A 20,986-nucleotide genomic window follows, 5' to 3' on the forward strand; every position below is an offset into this window, starting at 1 on the left:
ATTTCTTCAGTATTCTGTACTCAGTATTTGCCTTTGTAACTACTGCATGCATTTTAATCTACCCTTGGCACCCTGTAGGTGGAATTTAAAATATTTTTTTCTTGAATATTAACTTCAGCCCTGCAAAATCTGAGGCCATGGAGTCTTCATTTTCCCTTTTATCAGCTCTGTCCATAGTGTCTCATTCAGTGTGCCAAATCAGAGGTACCAAGGATAGTTATTTTGTGTTTATTTCAAGAGCTTGACTGTTGTTGTTTTTTTTTGGGGGGGGGGTTGAGTTGTCAGTCATGTTTGAACATTTCTGATCAGTCAGTCTCTGAGCAGTTGGAGTCATTGTGTCTTTTCATTATCTTTTGATATTTGTCAAGAGTTCTCTACAAAGCACATATCTGCAGGCACCACAAACACAGGAGGGAGACCAGATGATTACGATTCGTGATGTCTGATATGAGATAGGTTTTTTTTAAACTAAAGACTGTGCCTACTTTCTATCAAATATTTTTGATCTGTTGAGGGGGAAAAAATAAAGATCTACTTTTTCTTCCTTTTAAAGAATGTTGTTTTAAAAAGGCTTGTGGTTTATTAAATATGTTTTTGGAAATGTCTTTGAAATTTGCTTTCAAGATTTTTAATTAAAATGCCTCAGTAAAGTTAGAAAACCATTCTTTCATCAGCCCCAAGGCATAGAAGAAGGGAAAGACATTCTTTATCATTCGAGTCAAAGGCACCAGTCTAAATATTTTAAAAGATCTTTTTTTTCCATTTTACCTCAAAACATGTTTCCATGTGTCTAAATAGCCATTCAGATATTCATGAGTGTACCACAATTTCCTGTTTTGCTGTTTATGTTGCTTCTTCAGAGATGACTGCTTCAGTGGAACTCTGGCACAGAATCAAATAATTATCTCAGAGATCAGGTGAGTCCAAAGTTTCTATCAAACATTCTTGGGTTTAATTCAGAATCATTACCAAATTTTCTAATTGCAGATTACAATTGTTCTAATTCAATTGATACTTAAACAAGGCAGGTAAGGGTTTCTCAAAGAGACAGAACATTGCTTTAATTATTGAATTAGTTAATTATCATACTTTATGAGGCTATTCAAGGTAATGTCTGGATGTTTCCAGGGTCCACCAGTTCATGAATAAACTGATGAGCTTTTCTTTTCATTATAATCCTAGGATATGAATAATTTTAAATTAATCATTATTTTTTTCATTAAAATGTTGGCAATCATTATTAACCTGATAATATGTCTGCATTATACATAATGTTCTACTGTAGTATAATTTTATGGCAGTGAATCAGACATTGTTAAAACACAAAATATATAACTTAAAGCTGGATTAACTTGTACTTTTATATATATATATTTTATCTAATGTCTGATTTTGACAACTCATATCAAAGGGTAAAATCCTCATTCATTGTGTTGTGTGCAACTTAGTGCAAAACAACAAAATCCTACCACAGGCAATAAGTCCCATCTTTAAACTGCACAGTTGAAATAAAAAAAAAAGAGTGTTGGATAGCAATAAGATTACATATTATGAAAAATACATGGATATGTGCCCCTCACAATGCAGTGCCTATTCAGGTGTAGCGATCCCTGACACGATTCACCTGGGTGTAAAGCTTTTCAGTAAGAAAGATTTTGTACCTAAGGCTCCTGATTTGACTTAATGACTGAAGGAAGGAAAGGATAAGAAAAACATCAGGCTTCCTGTATGCCCTATAACCATTGGGACCTCAATGTAGATATGTCATTTCAAATCGTTCAATGAAACACTGCTTTATTCATTCTTAAAAGCAGTGTCAGCCTTAATGCCAGACCTCCGACTCACTCTTGTCTATAAAGCACACTAGCCTTTGTCCACAAAGAGGTGGATAATTAAGGTTTAAAAAAACACTATAATGTTGCCATTTATGGATTTTTTAAATAGAATTCAACCAATGCTGTTTTTCTTTTCCAATATGCATTGCTGGCCAACAAAGTACACAAAAACGAGGTAGATGTGGTTGTCAAACTACAAATAAATCCGTTTTTTTTTGCCTTTGGTCGGCTACTTTTGCTTGATCATTTTGCAATATTATTTCAAAATCATCCATCTATGAGGAAGGAAAAGCTACATGCAACAGTGTTTTAGTAAAACAGAAACACAATAACATACAGCACCTCCTCCATGCTACAAACAACAGCGGTGGTCTTCCACAGCTGCAACACAACTCTTTCTGCACTTGAATAATTTGGAGAAGTAAAAAAAAAACACATAAACAAAATGCAAATGGTCTGTTATAAATGACATAAGTGAGCTTCTCATTGTCCAGCTTTGAATTAATGCTGGCTTTGCATTATTCAGATAAAAACATGTTCATTTTCATGAAGTACATTGTATACAGAGTTTTCCTGGAGTATCTGATATGCAAATAGTTCTTGGTTCTAAGCTATCCTTGTTCTTTTCAGTATTTTTGAAGAGGATATTGGGCAGTATTACCCTTAAGGGTTCTTTAGGAGTACTTCGTACAATTTAATGAAAATTTGATGTCTGTAGATAGGAATCTATATTGATGCTCACATTTAAAAAGGCCATTATGTAAAACTAAAACGAATATGATAGTTCCAAATGATTGAGCAATGACAATTAATTTTTAGAACACATGAATCATATTGTATGTTTGGCATGATGGCACAGTGCTTAGCATTGCTGTCTCAGAGTGCTGGGCCCTAGGATCCAGGGGTAAGTTCCAGGGGTAAGGTCTGTGTGCTCCTCTATTCTGTCTCTCTTCTTTGAAATGCTTTCAAATGAATAACCTTACTGTATTATTTATGATATGATTCCATCCATCCATGTTCTAACTACTTAATCCAATACTGGGTCACGGGGGAGCTGGAGCCTATATCCCAGCAAGCAGTGGGCGCAAGGCAAGGTACACCCAGGATGGGACAACAGGCAATAACAGGCCACACACACAGACACACACTCGCACCAAGGTCAGTTGTTACACAAGTCACAGCCACTTAACCTACCAGTATGTCTTTGGGCTGTGGGAACAAACCAGGGCACCCAGAGGAAACCCAAGCAAACATATGGAGAACATATAAATTCCACACAAATAGCACCCAAGGAATTGAACCCAGGGTCCCAGCGCTGCAAGGCAGCAATGCTAACCACTGCGTCATTGTTATTAGTTGTAGTCATCGTCCTTTAATTGACCTATTCAGGGAGTTGTGTATGTAGTATGATTTATTATTTGAAATGACTGTTGAGGCTATTTCTGGGAGGAGAAACACAAGTCCCCTAACATTTCAGATCTGTATGCTCCTGTGAGTCATATGGCTGGCTACCATAGAGTAGCAGGCTCATTATGAAATGAGATCAACAGCAATTGGATGTGACTTCCTTTCTTCATCAACACTAAAAATAACATCTAAATATTCCACAGCTTAGTTGATTAAAAGTTAGTAAACTAAATGTTCTTTACATTGAGGTTCCATTATTTTTTTTCTTTCAAAAGCTCCTTGATTTTGCTTTCAGATCATAAGAAGGTAGTTTTGCTTCCAAATTCACTCATAAGGATTATAAAAGACTTGCAAATGAGTGATCAGGGCATTGAAAATTACAAGAGTACTGGGCTTTTCAGGGGCTGCAACTTATAATGACATTCTGGCAGGATTCCTGTTTAAATTTTAGTCTTGGACTCCTTTTTGAATACAGAAATGTCAGCACAGAAATAGAACTAGTCTCAGTTGAGGTGAAAATATTTTTCATCCTAGGAGTTGATTTCTCATTACAGTATCCAGGGATATGAAAATTGTTTCCAGGGCTCAAACATGTTAACTCTGCTTCTCTGTACAAGCCATATTCATTTGTCATCAGCCATCTCACAAGGGTAGAGTGTTTATTCCTTTTGAATTGTAAAACTTTCAGTTTGTTATAATCCTGTAGATAAACGCTAACCCATAATCAAACTGTTAATAGATTTAATTAACTATAACTGTTAAATCATGGTTCACTCTGTAGACTACGTTTCATACTGATGCATCACAGACCTTTGGTCCTGGGTTCAAATTTGGGCTGGGTGCTATCTGTGTGGAGTTTGCATGTTCTCCTCAAGTTGGCATGCGTTTTTCCCGGTTCTTTGATTTCATCCCGCCTTCCACGCAGTTTCTTGCCACCTGCTTTATACTGGCTGGATGAATTGGTGTCTCTAAAATGTCCCAGCATGAGTGTGAAGGCCTGCAATGGGTCAGGTGCCCTATCCAGGGTGTAGTTTTCCTTTTGCTTCCAGGGCAGACATAGAGCAACTGTGATTCTTACAAGAAATAATTACGTTTTCTATCTTGTAGTTCATCAGACAGTCAAGAGCTGAATTCTACACAGTCACAGTTCAAAACCTTTTTAACAAATCACATATACTGTAGCTGAACTATACTGGACCCTAATAGATTATCTCCCCTTGAATGATACACACACCCTTCCCTGTTCTTTAAAATGTAATATTTAATCAGTGCTTAAAGATTCAGCTGAAGTTATTTTTATATACTGTATCTGTAAAATAAAGCACTCACCTCATTTATCAAAATAACGGTCATTCTAATAAACATTTACATTATGCAAGAATATGTAAAACATTCACACTAATTAAATCCCAGGGGTGTGTCTGTGAGCCCTTGCAGACTTGTGATTGAATCATGATGTTGTTTCTTTGCATGCTGAAGCTGCCTGTTTAAATGATTAGTGGAATTTGCATTATGAATGTGGATCTATATTTTTCCACAGAATTAAAAGCTCAGTACTTCTGTGTTTATATCAATTCAAACCAAACCTTACCATTTCAAAAATGAATCTTTACTTCTATTTCAGTTATGACTTTAAAACTATGCTGAAGAAGATCAATATGGATTTGTTGATCCTTAGAAAACAAACTCATCCAGTCTGGAGAAAGCTAAGATGAATGACACCTCACAGCCTACGTGGCTTATTCTATATTTATGGAAACTGGATAGTACTTTGATTTTTTATTATATAATGTAATGAAGGATACAACTGTAGTATAAATAATTCAAAAGTAGCTTGGCTGTCAGGCAGAAAAAAAATCCTTCTCTATGTTCACTTTCTTTCATTTTCTTTAAGACAAACATAGACCCTACTGACACTCAGCCAGCTAACAATTTTAGATGGGAAGCAGAGTATATCTGACCATCTTACAGGTTATCTATTTCTTGTTGATCTGATAAGCATAAGCATTCTCTTGAAAGAGTATGATTTATTCAAGCAGTTTTACATTATGGAAGCTAGAAATAGTAAGCACACATCTGTTGGTAAAAGCATATACACAAGAAAAATGTTGTGTATTCAGAGAACATATACTGTATAGAAACTGCATAAGAAATGCACAATTCAAAGATTTCAGAAAATGAACAACAAGGCAGAAAATTCACACTTGAACATCTTTATTACAGCTTTTCCCATGAACAACCAAGAGTGCAGAACAAAAAGCCATCACAAAATCTGGGGTGATGTATTACAAGAATAAAACTTTGTGTTACAGATTATTGCACACCCAGAGATATCACAAAATGGGTAACAATGTTCAAATACCGCAGGACCTGCTGAAAAACATACAGTATGTCACAAACTAAACACTAGAAATTGTGCTAAAGAAGTCACCACAAGAGAGCTTTATCTTTATAGCATACCGTGGTTTTCAAAACACAAGAATATGGCTAATTCGAGACACTTAAAACAAATTCATATGACAGCATTTTGAAAAGAACAGGCAGACTGCTGTTGACCTCCACATACAAAACATAACCTGCAAACAAAAATAAGTCAGAATCCACTCTGCATTGCGTTTTTGTACCTTCCTTTAAAAAAAAATAAACACACTGAAAACGTATTTTATCACAAGGAAAATACTGTCTGATAATCAGTGTGCACAGAAAATTAAATGCAGTACTGACGGATGTCAAATATCACATACTGTCACATCAAAGAGCTTCCTTTGGCAAAAAGTAGTTTACATGTCAGAACATCTACCTATAATAGTTAGTAACATAGCCTGTTAGGCAGAAGTATATAAGAGTGGTGAGGGCTTTTAATTTGGAGGTTGTGGGGTTGTAATCCTAATAGGATACCACAGTGTTTCAGACTGTTGAAGTGAAATGTCCAGGTGTATAAAAAGATCCAAATCCTCCTTTGGAAACAAATACCAGTCAAATAATAAATAAAAAAAACACTATTCCTTTTCTGGCTTTAATATACACATAAAGCTGACTGGATGAATAACTTAATACAGTATTGTTTTGCCTAGAAATGAAATATGCCTCGTAAACACTTTTCACGTGAATTCCCATGAATGCATTCAGTTTTACATTCTGTATCTCCTTTAAAATTGTGCTGTACTCTCCAGTGGCAGCTAAACAAGATCTAAACCTGGGAATAAAGACTTTTCTCTCGCCTTCAACACGGAAACCGGTTTGCAGCGTTGATGCAAAAAAACAAAACAAGAACCCCAAAACATTTCACCACTTTCTTTGGATATATAGAAACTAAACCTCCTCCGGTAATTCTTCTAACCATTCTGAATTCACTGTAGATATTGCAGGACTTTTACTGCGCAGAAAAACGACACAATGGAGCATTAATAAGTAATTTATCAAATGGCCACCTGGTGAGATTAGCTAACGGCTACAATTGGCTCCACGGAGGAAATGTCAGTCTTCGCCGACTGCATGTTGGAGGCGGACCTGAGACTCTGAGACTCTTTGGCCCTGCTGTAGTTTGCGTTGTTCTCCGGCCAGGCGACTCGTTGGCAGGGGGCGGTAGATGGAAGGCTCCTCTCTTGCGCCCCTTCTCGTTTTTTGCAAATGCTCAACAGGTACTTGAGCTCCGATCGGAAGTTCTCGTTCAGCCAGCAGTAAATGAACGGGTTGTAGCACGTACTGCTCATCGCGAACCAGTGAAACGTGAAGTATAGCGCGTTGCTGCTACGGATGGTCTGGCTGGACAGCAGGACGACGTAACAGTTCAGGGGGAACCAGCACACTGCAAACACCACCACGACCATCATGAGCATTTTGATGGTCTTTTTCTTCTTCTTCTTGTGAGCGAAATACTGTTCCGTTGTTACATCCCCAATAGCATTGCGTCTCCAAAGCCTTTTGGCCACAGTCGTATAGGCAACGGAAATGATCAGCAGAGGTAGCACGTACAGTAGGACGAAAGTGGCCAAGTCCGTGTACTTCCAGTAGAGATCAGAGGGCTCAGGGAAATTGGGGACGCACAGACTGCGGATCATATCCTTGCTATTAAGCCAAAAGAATCCTGAATGAAGGAGTCGCAGCTATTCATGGCAATGACTTTACATCATCATTATTATTATAAAATATTATTGCTAAAAATGTAGAAAAGCAAAAATATCATTACTCACTTTAATCGAAATTGTTTAACACGTATACATTCTAGTTAAGCTTTGAATTTCCTTGATTTTACGCTGCCTTGAATTGCGAGTTATACATAATATTATCTAAATAATGATTATAGTAATATTTTAGAGCAAATAATACCTGTTACATAGTGTATCGTCCAACAACTATAGTTAAGGATATAGAAAATCAAGAGGACGCAGTCTAGATTAAGCTAGAAAATACGTAAATTTAACGAAACGTGCAAAAGTTCATTTGTCTTTCCAGTAGTCTTTTCATTCCAGTAACCATTTCAGAGCTCTATTTTTAAAAATGCATGTACTGTATGAGAGAGTTCGGAACAATACAGGGTATCGCCGAGCGTGTAGTAATTTACTCAGTTGATTTCAAATACTTTCAGTAGTGCCGCACTGAGATTTTAGCGCTGGTTGCCGTTTTAGTACAACCCGGCAACAACACGTACCTGTAAGCGAACGTGAAGAGGTTTTGGTAGATGGCGTGGGGGAGAGAGAAGCAACTCGCCATGATCCAGATGATCGCGATGTAGACCACTCCGCGCGCCGTGGACATTCGGGGCTTCAGGGGGTGCAGTATCACCTGTGACAAAGGATGTGCAACCGCCGTGTGTGAGCACTTAAACACGGACTCAGTTTGCACTTTCGATTTCTGTTTGTTCGCAAACGGTTTTTCCCTCAAACAGTATTGTGAGGTGAATTAATTTGCTCGCCACCTGGCTTTAAGATGGGCATCCCATTCTGCACTCGTAATTGGTAGAATGAAAATATAGCGCGGTTTCCTTAAGCTTCTGAGAGCTTAACGTTTAACATATTCCAGCTCAGATCTCAGAAAAGCTAGCTGCCAAACTAAAGTTTTAATCGCCCCAAGAGTCGAAAAGCGCTTCAATATTGCCCGAACGAGCAGCAGAATGACATCCAATTAGCACCGCAGAGATTTCAGCAGCATTTGACGGACATCGTTCAGGGCTTCATGACGTTGTTGGTCTCAGTGCATAGGTGCTCATTTACATAGATCAAATCATGGACAGTAAAGTTTAGTCAGAAAGAATAACACTAAATTGACATTTGTGTTTAGGTTTTCGTGACTTCAAGTTTGAAATAGTTATTTCAAACAGTTTTAAAAGGGAACGAGTTCCCTGCGGTTCTTATTAAACGTCTAAGAACACATCTTCGAGAGGACGGAATAATAGTTACCTGGTGTCTGTCCATGGCGATCGCTGTCAACGTGAGAGTGGACACGTGCAATGAGCAATACTGAACGAACCTACTTACATGACACATGATTTTCCCGAACACCCAGGTGCTGTTAACAAAGCGAACCTGCAGAAAGAGTCCAAATGTTAGTCACCGACACAAAATGCACATTATAGGGGAACGACGAATATGATCTTTTTATAGAGGTATTAGCCGCGATTTCAAAGTACAAATGATCTGTATCAAATGCTTAACATACTAAACAAAACACGCCACGGGTTACACATGCATAGATCTTATATCTAATACAGATTGTGGAACGAGAAATTCCCTGAATACATTTTTCTTTTATGCAAAGTTTCCGACATATCTGTAATTAGCGATTGAAATCAAACCAATTGGGAAGAAACTGTAATACCTAAAATACTGGAAGATGACTACGTTTACCATTTTGATTTGAGAAAACCACCATAAACATAAAATAATGTCGTCCTTTATGGTCACATCATAAACACAACGCAGAATATTAATTGCAAATCGAGTCCAGCACAGATTCATACCAGAGTGAATGGTGTGTTCAGCAGAGTTATTAATATGTCTGATATTGCAAGGTTCAGAATGAATAAACTTGTAGCAGAATGCATCCTCTTGTTTTTTATCACGACATGACAAACTAGGATGTTTCCAAAAAGGGAAATTACAATAATGAAGGAGTAGGCAATAATCAGAAGAGCTTTGATGGTCGGATTTTGCGATTCTGCTCCGTACTTCTTCTTTCCTATAACATACTGCCAGTCTGCCAGTGTATTGTTGTCCAAAGTAAAGTATCTCGACCTGTTTGCCGCAGCTTCATAAGTTCTCTCAAAAAATGTATCGTTGTAAAATCGTGCCTCGGATTTCGGAAAGGTTTTTGCCAGGTAGGTCAAAGACAACCACACGAACGTGGTCACCATTTCTGCATTTAAATCTAGGGCAGCATCTCAGAGTTAAAATGAGAAAAATCTTGTAAATCGAATCCCTCTGCGGTTACTGTAAAGACTCCATGTCTCCGTACAGCACTTAAACATGAGTTGAAGTCCACCAGTTTTACTGACTGAGCACGTCTTGGTCCATTTCGCGGTTGTTGCTCGACAACTGTGTCTCTCCCCTTTTGAAAATGTGCGTCTTTCACCCTCTGTATTAGGACGCGCTAACTGAAAACACCATTGGTCTGCAGTTAATCTGATAACGCTGACGTTTCTATTTATTTTTTTTAAAAAAAACATACTCTCATTATCATAAAGCAGACAATCAGACTGACAGAGCAAATAAAGAACAGAGTTCGGAAACAAATAGGCTTTCAATATACTGTATAATACACACGTCTCTCTTTAATAGGCTATTATTTTTACAGACAAGAATCAGCAGTGCTACGCGAATTGATAAAATAATTTGATGGTTTTTCCGATTTCTAAGTATGTCTCTATGTCTCTAGACTTGTAACAAATATTAAACGTCTTTTATAGAAGTGTTGGAGTGAATTTGGGCAGCCCATTACTTGCCTCATAACATTTGTTGATAAACTCGAGAAGGGCTCCAGCTGACTTAAGATTAGACATCTAATATGTATCAAATGAATTATTTTCATTAGTTCTGCAGCTCAAGAGTAATAGGACTTCATTCCAGGCAGAAAAAACGATTTTTGTGAACAAGTTATTGAATCCTTAGAACATGGCAAGAACCCCGCAAACTATAACACGCACCTACAAAGCAGTAATAAAATAGGTAGATCGCAAGAAAAAAGAAATGAGAAAGAAGGGGCCAATTAAATAGATTTGTACAGCTGTCCAGGCCAAGACATTCCATGTACAGTATCAATCCAATTAAGTCTGGTTGTACTTCTATCTACAGGAACAATATCTGTAAATGAATATAACATAAGAACAGTATCAGCTTTAATAACACAGCTGGGTAGCGTGTTCCAGACACCCAGAGGCCTTTGTGAAAAGAAGTTCCTCCTGTTCTCATTATGAAAAAATCTAAGGGTATTTGAGAATTGTATCAAGTCTCCTAATAGTCTTCTCTTCTCAGAACTAAAATGGTATAGTTCTTTTAGTCTGTAAATATAGGAAAGTCTTTTGAACTGATTCCAGTGTAAAAATATAGTTTGTAACAGGGTAACTAAAACTGTACAGATTATCTTAAAATTGACTTACAATTACATTGTACAATTTTAACATAACACCAATTGATTTAAGTTCTGTCCTTTAACTATATACCTTAACATTCTGTTTACATTTTTTATTGGTTGTATGCATTTTCTAGAGAACAGTTTGTTGACTTGGGAGTCTCATCTGCAACTCACCCTTACAGTGCTTCAGAGAACAGTCTCCAACAATCACTGGTTATTTCTTTCTTGAGCTTCTGATGGCATCATCACAGATTGAAGTTATGGTGATTGGTGTCAGAACTTCATATCTGTGATGGTGATGTCTCAGCTCCCAGGCCTTGACTGTATGTTCCTAGGTCTTGCAGGAAATAAGTTCAAAAAACATATTTGGCCAATTTTTGATGTTAGTCCATGTTGTCACGATAGACTGCTATATGCTCCTCATCTCTTTGACAAACTCAAAGAGCTGCCCTGAATGAATTGATTAAAGAACATTTATATAGTACACTACCACCTACTGTAGGTGAGATGTACAGTAATTGATTTGTTGTTTTGGTTAAAGTAATTGTAAAGGTTTACTGTTTGTTTTTCTTTCTAATGCAGTAGTGACTGAAGAGACTTAAAGAGAGTAACTATACAGTACATGCTAGACAACTTTGGCCTTCTTAACCCATAAATCTACAATAAAGCATTCACGTTTATTAAATGAATGAAACACTAAAACCAAATTGACAGTATTGAAGATATTCAAAGATGACCACAACTGCAAGTCAAACGGTATTAACAAAAATAAAACATTTACTAAAAGGTGTCCTATTCAGAGGTCTATATAATGTATATTTCACTATAAGGGAGAAAACTAATTGATTTTTGTGCTTTATACACATTACTAACAATTTAAAAAGCTGTTTTAATCTTAGGGTGGTATGGTGGCACAGTGGTTAAATTTCCTCAAGCAAAAACATTAAAAATTCTGTTTTTCTTAAGGAAGAGATACCATTCATAACTGTTTGATAATAAACAGTATTTACTTATTTTCATCCCAGATTAGCTCCTAAAAGTTTTTCAAAATGGGTGAAAAAAACCTTTGATCTGAAGCCTGTAGGACATACTTCGTGGCAATGATGATGATATTTGAACCAGTATCTGTAATGTTACATTAGCTGTTTTCACTTTTGGTTTCAGATATCTTTTGTTATTCATAATACTTTCATGTAAAAAATGCACCAACATAAGCAACAAGTTATTTTTAAATGGGTGTTAAAGAAAATATTTTTTCAGTTATTTACCTTGCAGCCTCTGTGATTACCATATGTTTAATAACTTTAAAAAATATTTCAGCAATAACTCTTTGTTCTTTATACATATTAAGTTTGAACACATAACTACAATGTAATGTAAGAAACATTACATTTTATAGTGCCAGGAACAAAAGTGTGAAGTTCATAAAGATAAATTCTTTCATCAATATACAGTTTGAATACTGTCTGTTGCTTTTTTTTGGTTGATATATTCTGAAATATCTTAACCTTTTTTCATAATTTTCAACACTTTATTTCAGTGTTGAAAGATATTTTGTGATGCAGATTAACACATTTTTCTTCTTTTTAGAAAAATACACCCATTTTCTCTAAAATTACAAATACAGTACCGCACCTGCTGGAAGTCCACCACAATCGTTTCAGTCTGACTTCAGCCTGGAACAGATGTGTCTGAAGTCATCCCTAAATCAGAACTATGGTGACACTAATAATAAAGGTGATAGCCAACACTTTCATTCCTGAAATTTCAGTTTGAGGCTAAACAAAGATAAAATAGATTAAAAGAAAAAGAAAATCTTTTTCTTTTTGAAAACATGTATTGTCACTATTCATATAAAAGATACAGTTTTGAACAAGTAAAATACAGAATGAATGAACAGACCTAATTGCACGTTTGCATTAAGGGGGCTTAATTGAAAGGGTCAGTGAAACAAACATGTTAAAAAGTAACTAATTGCAGTCGTTCAAGAAGTGAGAAATTACATTCTAATGCTTTTTCGAATTGTGGTGCTCGCTGTCTGAACAGGGTCAATTAATGAAAGATACTGGTCGCACATGCTTTTTACTACTGTCTGACTAATTCAACAGCAACCTCAAACACCTGGTCTGTACTGTATCTCTCCAAAGCTGGACTTAAAAAGCTTACAGAATCCTGGCTGTAGCTTAATATTGAACAGGAACTGTTAACCAAGAAATTACACTTGCCTTTTTGGAGTACAAAAAATCTTTTAATAAACCTGTAAATGCACATATTTTATATAATCATTCTTCTGACAAGGAAGACTCAATCAATGAAAGTAACAATACCACCCTTTGCAAACAGCCTTAATTACAGCACTCATAACTGGTAAAGAAGGCAGCACAACCACATTCTGCTTTTAAAAAAAGAACAGCTAACAGAAGAAACATTCAACGTGCAGAAGGAATGTGGTGTCTAATTTTGAAAATTCTTTTTCATCACTTGAAGAGCATGAAAGCTCTCAGATGACAGCAGAGAGAAGCATCAACAACTAGACACTATCCACTGAAAACCAACAAAAGGTTTAATTACAGGTGCCAGCCTGCTATGCCAAATAGACAAAGAGACATGGAAACAAAATAATTCTAATGATAAAAACCTTAGGGAAATTATATTTCTGTACTTCGGAAAAGTCACATGAATTACATTGTATATTATTCTTTGTAAACGGATGTCAGTGCTAGAAATTATGCCATTGCTGTAATTTGCAAAGCCCAATGGAATTACTCAAGGGGATCATGGTGAGGAAAAGTCAAGCAAGATGAGTGACTGTGATGCATAATTGTCAGAAAAATGCCTGCTTAAGGCCAGTTTTATCTTCCATGCCCCCACTGCAGCTTTGTGAAATATAATTTGCATTTTTTGTTTTTAAAAGAAACTATAACCTTGAAATTGCTGCGTACACATTACAATCAGACATTTTCTACAATCTCCTTGTGTTATTTTCCAGTTTAAAGCAATAACTGCAAAGCAAAAGTTAGAGCAGACTTACAACAGACTCACAACATCGGGGTAAGTAGGGGGCTGGAACTAACTGGAAGGTTGTGGGTTCAAATTCCAGGTGAGGCGCTACTGTTAAGCCCTTGAGCAAGGTACTTCACTTAAATTGCTCCAGTAAAATACTCTGCTATATAAGAGTCTACAGGTGACAAAAGCATTGGCTGAACAAAATAATAATAACTTTCCCTACCTGCCTTAAGTAGTTGAACCCAAGAGCCTAATTACCTTCTTCTTTGGCATTGACTTCCCTTGCATGGCTGTTCCTACACTGAAACCAACTCATTTCAGAAAATGAGACAACATTTTTAAGCAGTGTTTTAATATAAATATTGTTAACATATTTGCCTTTGTACTTGTTTATTAGGACAACATCATTTCTCTCAAAGACTATGACAAAGTCTTAAGTAATACACTTCAAACAATAAAAGGCAGTAACCTTTAGACTAAGGAGGCTGTGATATTTAGAAGCTCTGATGAATGCACTGATGATATCATTATGCAAAGGTAATAAGCAAACAGTATCTTTACCAAATCCCAACAACACAAAAACCTATTGTGCCAATTTATATTAACATACAACATATCACTCTGTATCTGTAATTAGGTCATATGTGCACCAACTTTCTACTAATTACAAAGTTAATCAGTGTTAGTAGTTGTGTGATGTGATGTCAACAAGAAACTACCGTGAACTGCAAGTCAAATAATTCAGATGAATGTCAGCCATACTTGATCAATATCAAAGTACCAAACACTCTGAGGTAATTCAAATGAAATTTTCTAAGAACCTAAAAGAAGTAGGAAATGTTTTTGAACTTTTATGAGTCAACCAAAGGCTGCTACTTTAGGAGCAAGAACAAATATCTTAGCTAAAAGGAATTAGCTACAGTCTAAATCCTATTTTGAGTGTTACTGGGGAGAGCTCAAGGAACTTAATAAAAGAAACTGAACAGATGGTAGTCGAGAACATGCCTGATACCCCTCACCATGTCCAGCTAGATGCAGTTTTTTCAACTTCATATGTCAACTGTCCCACAACATGAACGACCAGAGACGCATGAAGAGTAGAATCTTGGGGAGGGAAATAAAAGACATTAAAAAAACAAAAAATTGAACACCAGGTCAGCTATGATGTGGTTCTCCTGGCAAGGCAGAAGGTTTGATGACAGCTATCTCCGGCCTCTGGTGCTGGAGCTGCTAGAGCTCTTGAAGGGGTTGTACTCCTCCTGAAGACAGTGAACAGATGAAAGGGTAAACAATTCGGAAGGTTACTGCATTCTTCCATTTGTACTAAATATTTAACTCATAAAGTGTTAGTGAGAGTGATATTATGGGACAGGGTCTATGTTTAGTCCAAGACTTCGGTCTTCTTTTGCCTTTAACTACTTTATTTACCCTCTGCTGTAGAGAGGCATATAATGAATATTTCATTAGTGGACTGAGAAGTAGTAATAAACACATCTATCCTGATCATGCAAGATTTTTTAAAGAAAACATCGGATGCTTTAAATTGGTCAGAATTTAAGTAATTTTCCCGAGTTCTTTAAAAATGGAATTATACACCATGAAAGAGTGCATGGGAATCGTCATACCTCATCATCATCATCTTCAAAACACACTCCCCCCAATGACTGGTTCTGAGATCCCCTCCTGCTAGATGATGCTGATGATAGGCTGGAAACTCTGAAAAGAAAATACCAGCACACTTCACCAGTAATGACAGAAAGTTATGTTTTCTCTAATTAAAATTGTATATACTGTACATAACACAGTAGCTACACACTAATTTAAACGCACAGCTTTCAGGTACAGGTAAAAAAAGGCACAGCAATTACTGAGCAGGAGTTGAGGCTGGGCCCACAGCTACATTTTAATAAGCTCATACTTAGAATGTGCTCCAAGTGTGTTGGGTCCCTTAACTTTAATCTCACAGAGCATAATACTTTACAAAATGAAAAAAGCTGGTCTCAGAAGCTCACAGAAAACCACCTAATTTCACAAAGGTTACGACCCCGAACAATATGATACGAGCAGATCCATCTCCACAAATTTGTTTGATATCTGCTACTGTGGAATGAGGGTGTCATTGAGTAAAGACTATTTCCTGTCTTGGTTCACACAATAGATATAGCAGATGGACAGACTTGATTCAAATTATACAGGGAGGAACAGTCCATCAAAAGATGAAAGGTGAGACAGCCCATTTACAGTATGTTTCTGCCAGCCCAAAGCTTCAAAATGGCAATCATTAGACCAGGAGAACACAGCTATATTGAAAATATATCAGCATGTGCCAATCAAAATGTTTGTTACATAACAACTGTATCTAAATTCATTTTGTGCTCATTAATAGCCTATCCAATACTGTTCTGTTTCTGACTGCAGGTTCATTAGAATATAAGGCAATCTAATTTCATTTCTGACCTAAAAATATAAATAGACTCAGGATTGCCATTAATTGGAACAATAATTTGGCAGTGCTTTTGGAGCTATTAAACACAGACAGATAAGACAATAGCTTTACTGGAAAGAGATGATAAATGTTGTTTGAAGCTTGAGTACTCACAAAGCACTGGGTAACACTTTGAAGATACATCAGAAACATACTCCCTGTGCAGGACAGAAGACTCTGTGTCTCCTTTCTAATTAAACTGATCCATTAAAATGTCTGGTAAATATACTACAAAGGCTAATAATGAATGAATTAAATGAATAAAAAAAATATTTCAAGCTATGTTATGTGCATTTAATATTAAGGAATTTGATTTATAATAAAATGTGTTAATTGAAATGCCTACAAACACTTTCATTCAAATAATTTACTACATTAATTACCCACCTTTGACTGGGCTTGGATGGTTGAGCTGGCTTGGAAAAAGACACATCTTCATCTGAGTCATCATCAATTACAATCTGGAAAATAAAAACTTTATGTCAGTTATGCACCGGAAACAATGCAGACAGGTAACAAACGTCCCCTTACTGTCTCACACGTTGATATTGTTCTTCAACTTGAGTTTATGTCCCTTAAAATACCTAGCTTGATATTGTGATTTTTCACCCTTTCTGAAATACATGATGATACAGTATATGAATGACAAATAACTCTTTCTTTGAGGTCGCACCACTCAGAACAGCCATTCTAAAGACAGAGTGTCACTCTGGAGATAGTGGGACAATTTGTGATTTGACTTTTCCAGGATCTTCACAGTACCATAATAATGTATAAGAGGTACTAAAGGGTCCTGTAATTGAATTTTCACAGAATCTTATTTAGAACCACCTTCCCTAAATAATAAAACCTTTCCCACTGAAAGACAGTCCAAATGGTTATCAATTTCAAACACTTATTTGTCCTCTCAAAAGCCCAATGCTCTGGTTTTGAAGCAGAAATCAATCAAAATGAAAGGCAGAATGAACAGCAGCCTACAAAACACCAGGTGAAAGCTCTTTACTCTGAAACCATGCTTATAACCCCACACCTACTTACTAGCAGAATTCTATACAATGTCACTAATGCCAAGCATTGACACTTGGGGCAATATGAGCCAACACGCTCCTCTCATTAAAGAAGATATAACAATTTCCCTAGTTTAACCACTTATCGGTGGTCACTGTTTATTACCCACCCTGCTTAATAAAATAAAAAATGAATTTAACCAGAGTTCAACCTGTTATACTGAGAGGCATATGACATTGAAGTATTGCATTGGACTTAGGCCTGGGTCTAATAATAACCCTTTTATTATATACAAAGCTCCTCTATTCAGTCAGAATGTGCGTTGTGAGAAGAAAATAGCACAAAGCTTAATTATTTTCTATATTTTGTATTCAAAAATATATATTTAAAATAGTTTTTTTTCTTCTGAGCTTGAGGCCTCCCACTCCACACATGTTTAAGACATATGACTGCATATTCAGTACATTTTTAAGGCAGTATTTTACTAAATATTTATTTAGATAGGTCTAATGCTAGCTCTCTTCCACAAGAAATGGAGAACCACAAAATCTAATTTAAATTTTTAAGTATTTTACAGTAAAGACACTATTTTTCAGACAAAATCGTATTGTGAAATTTATAATTGCTTTAGATACAAAAAGCTACATAAATACGAATCCTATAATCACAACTGAAATGAAGCATGACTCTTAAATACTGTAGCAAATGTTCAACACTGTGACACCAGGTTCCACTTCAAGCCTCCTAAGCGGACAGCCTCACTATCAGCATTAGTGGAATCATAGCAGCATTCTTGAGCCTCTCTTCTGTCACTTTCACATCAAATTAGATTTAATACTCACACTTCTAATACTGTACCTCAGAATGATAGAGGCTGACGTGTTGCATAACTGTAATGAGCACAATGAAATCTATGCAGCACATCAGACATTACAGAGGAACTCAAATCCTTTACTTTCTTGTATTAGTTATCAGACAATCCTGGAGTCCAGGTTGCTTCTGAGGATACTCCCGTGTTGAAATCTCCTGAGAGCACCTCCGTTACAGCAGAACAAAATCTGTTTCATTTCCTGCACTGAGGTTCTGTTACATCATGTCATCTTGAAAGGTGCATTTCTAAAGTCTCCAAAGCTTTCTTTAAAATGTAAATGTCATAGGAACAGATCAATTCTGAAGCAGATGAAAAGTAAATGACCATTGACTTCTGTTATTTAGAATCTTTAATGTGACTCAAAAAGCAAATATTGTATGTAATGCAGGAGTAATTATTAATTACTGCCCCTACAGTATGCCTGAAGTCACATTTTATTGCACTCCTTAGCAAATACATTTGGGCAGGGCAAATTCACTGAATATTAGTTAGGGAAAGCACAATCTGGGGAGAAATCTTTAACTATAGGAATAGGCAATGTACTGTGCACGCTTGATTAGTCAACCAGGGCTCCCTGTGACTTGCTGGGAGCTTTGTGGATAACAGTGATGAAAGATGAGCTACTGGTCCAGTCAGAACTAGTTCTCCTGTCTGGTGTTTTGAAACTACAGGAGGGCATGAGAAAGAGCTAGTTTGTGTGTCTTGTTGTATAAAGATTGCTACTGCAGCTTAAGAAATACTTTTCAAAATAAAGTTCAAATGAGTTTGGGAATATATGAAATACCTTTTAAAGTAGAGCAGTGCAGCATAAACAGATAATATGAGCACAACATAATCCTTAAACTAATTTTCTTCTGCAGGGTGTTTTTTATCAATGCAGGAAGGCAAAAAATAAAATACTTAATCCTCAATGTGAGAGACGTTAGGGGATCTCATAAGCTTCTTTTGTGTTCCTTTGTTGAATGGGGAAATCATAATCCATTGATAAATATGCTTTACATCCATGGAACACAAACTGCCTGTTGGGGATCTGTCCCTACATCACTTTCCACTCTTCACTGACTGACTGTTCCCATTGTGCAAAAGTACATCCTCTACATGTTTAGTGATGACTAGATTTAATCAGAGAGTGGGACTTTTTCAGTGATCCGTCTGATAAAAAAAGGTTCAGACAAAGAAGATGGTGCTGCACTCAGTGCACTGATAACTTCTGGAAATCAGAGCAAACTCTGAGTACTAAGACAGCCCCCATCGCACAGGGTTTGCCATTTGAAGATGGCAACAAATGAAAATCTCATTCAATTCATTCTGGCATGGTGGGTTAATTGATTAGTACTTCAATTCTGGGCACTTAGCTTTGAGTGAGCCTGCTGCAAAGACCAATGTGTCCTCAGGAAATTATCCCACCTACAATGTGGCTCACTGGGAACACAGCACTTCATGTCACAGATGTGGGCTTTAGCTCATCGGTAGAGGTGAAGGTGCAACTCGTGGAAAATAATTTGTTTTTAAAATCCAGTTTTTCAGTGGATGCGGTATTCTAAGCTCGTGCAGCTTTTCCAGAACAGCATGGACACAGTCATGAATATATTCAGCATGATATTTAATTTCATTGCCGCCGCTAAGGTTACTCTCTACTGTGAGACTTGGAACACATTTAACAGAATCAATTTCCAGCAGCCCTTGCTAGACAAATCAAGGGAAAGTAAAGTTATGAATTGTCAACGATTATTACATCAGTAACCCATGCACCATAAAGAATTTCAACACATCAGAATAAGCTCTTTGCAGCGCAGATAAATGAAAGTGACAAGAGTCGACAATGAGACGCGAATTTCGTTAGCATTACTGAACAACTGAGGCTAGAATGAAAAGATCCTATAACTCATTGGGAAAAGGAAATAAGTGAAGATTCTTAAACATTAACAACCTTGCCTATAATAATATCTTGAGCATTTCTGCAGAAAATATCGATTTCTACAGAAATTATTCATATATAAATAATCTTCAGTGTATTGTATTAACAAAAACATTACCAATGGCAGCTCATTCATTATGAAAGAACATTCCTCATTTAAGAATCAGAGCCCTACATAAATGAAGGAAATCTATCAGAATAAGCAGAAGAATTCCACTAGCAAAGCTGTGCTTTGAAAAATAAAGATCTTCATATGTTACTTTAGCAGTTGTTATAGCTCGTTTTTTGTTTTTTAACTGGGATGTCTCTTAGATTTTCGCAAAGGGTTTACAAAAACTGTGTTTAGCATACTGTAAATTAGGCAAACAGTACATAAAATTAAAACTCAATCCTTAAATGTGCCATGTAAAACAGACAGCATACACTGACATTATGAATGATCATTTAAAACACACCTCTTCCGATAGTTTTTTGGGAGCTGAACTTCTAGAAGGTCTTTGGGAACGGGAAAGGAAAGCTGCAGGTAAAAGAAACAAGAAACCAAAAACTTTCTTCAGATGAGTAGATTTCACTGGCAACCCAACTCAACAAGCCTGTGGGATTCACATAATATCATACCCACTCATTGATTAAATAAAAACGAAAAACAACTACGGGATTCACACACAAGAAGATTTTTATGCAATGAAGTGCAATTTATCATCATGATGTGTCTAGATGAGCTACCTTTTACATGAGAACCATTTGTGTATGTCACCTTCAATCACTCAAATGTACATAGACATATTAACACCAACAAAAGGAGCCCATGGCTCCATGATTATCTATTTTTCTCATATGAAATGGAAACTTTCTGAAACAGAAGTTGAAAACTCCAAATCCAGGAG

The 20,986-nt window shown here is 36.5% G+C and overlaps 2 protein-coding genes across 4 annotated transcripts in view; both read right to left on the reverse strand.

Moving 5' to 3' along the window:
* Window positions 1-5,439: 5,439 nt before the first annotated feature.
* Window positions 5,440-10,965, reverse strand: LOC148658197 (G protein-coupled receptor 83-like). 2 transcript variants are annotated; one of them, XM_088639282.1, is made up of 4 exons: window positions 9,202-10,965; window positions 8,720-8,767; window positions 7,894-8,027; window positions 5,440-7,310 (listed from the first exon to the last, which is right to left on the reverse strand). In XM_088639282.1, the coding sequence occupies exons 1-4, from the start codon at window positions 9,592-9,594 to the stop codon at window positions 6,683-6,685; spliced, it is 1,203 nt and encodes a 400-aa protein (XP_088495408.1). In that variant the 5' UTR covers window positions 9,595-10,965; the 3' UTR covers window positions 5,440-6,682. The 2 variants fall into 2 exon arrangements, with proteins under 2 accessions (XP_088495408.1, XP_088495407.1); XM_088639281.1 differs by having other exon boundaries at window positions 8,642-8,767; window positions 9,202-10,961.
* A 2,072-nt stretch (window positions 10,966-13,037) lies between these two features.
* mre11a (MRE11 homolog A, double strand break repair nuclease) overlaps window positions 13,038-20,986 on the reverse strand; it is a 29,506-nt gene continuing 21,557 nt past the window's right edge. For both annotated transcript variants that reach the window (XM_088639279.1, XM_088639280.1), the window contains exons 17-20: window positions 20,555-20,616; window positions 16,690-16,763; window positions 15,443-15,533; window positions 13,038-15,076 (exon numbers count right to left, since the gene is read on the reverse strand). In XM_088639279.1, coding sequence (XP_088495405.1) covers window positions 15,020-15,076; window positions 15,443-15,533; window positions 16,690-16,763; window positions 20,555-20,616 — 284 coding nt within the window. In that variant the 3' untranslated portion in view covers window positions 13,038-15,019. The remainder of the gene's footprint in view (window positions 15,077-15,442; window positions 15,534-16,689; window positions 16,764-20,554; window positions 20,617-20,986) is intronic.

This window comes from Lepisosteus platostomus, chromosome 7, assembly GCF_059453375.1.
Source record: "Lepisosteus platostomus isolate fLepPlt1 chromosome 7, fLepPlt1.hap1, whole genome shotgun sequence".
NCBI lineage: Eukaryota > Metazoa > Chordata > Actinopteri > Semionotiformes > Lepisosteidae > Lepisosteus > Lepisosteus platostomus.

Coding starts and splice junctions, on each gene's coding strand:
- LOC148658197 (XM_088639281.1), bottom strand. CDS start 9,594: ATGGTGACCACGTTCGTGTGGTTGTCTTTGACCTACCTGGCAAAAACC. Junction 8,768..9,201: donor TGAACACACCATTCACTCTG/GTATGAATCTGT, acceptor CTCTTTCTGCAG/GTTCGCTTTGTTAACAGCAC. Junction 8,028..8,641: donor TCGCCATGGACAGACACCAG/GTAACTATTATT, acceptor CCTTTGTCACAG/GTGATACTGCACCCCCTGAA.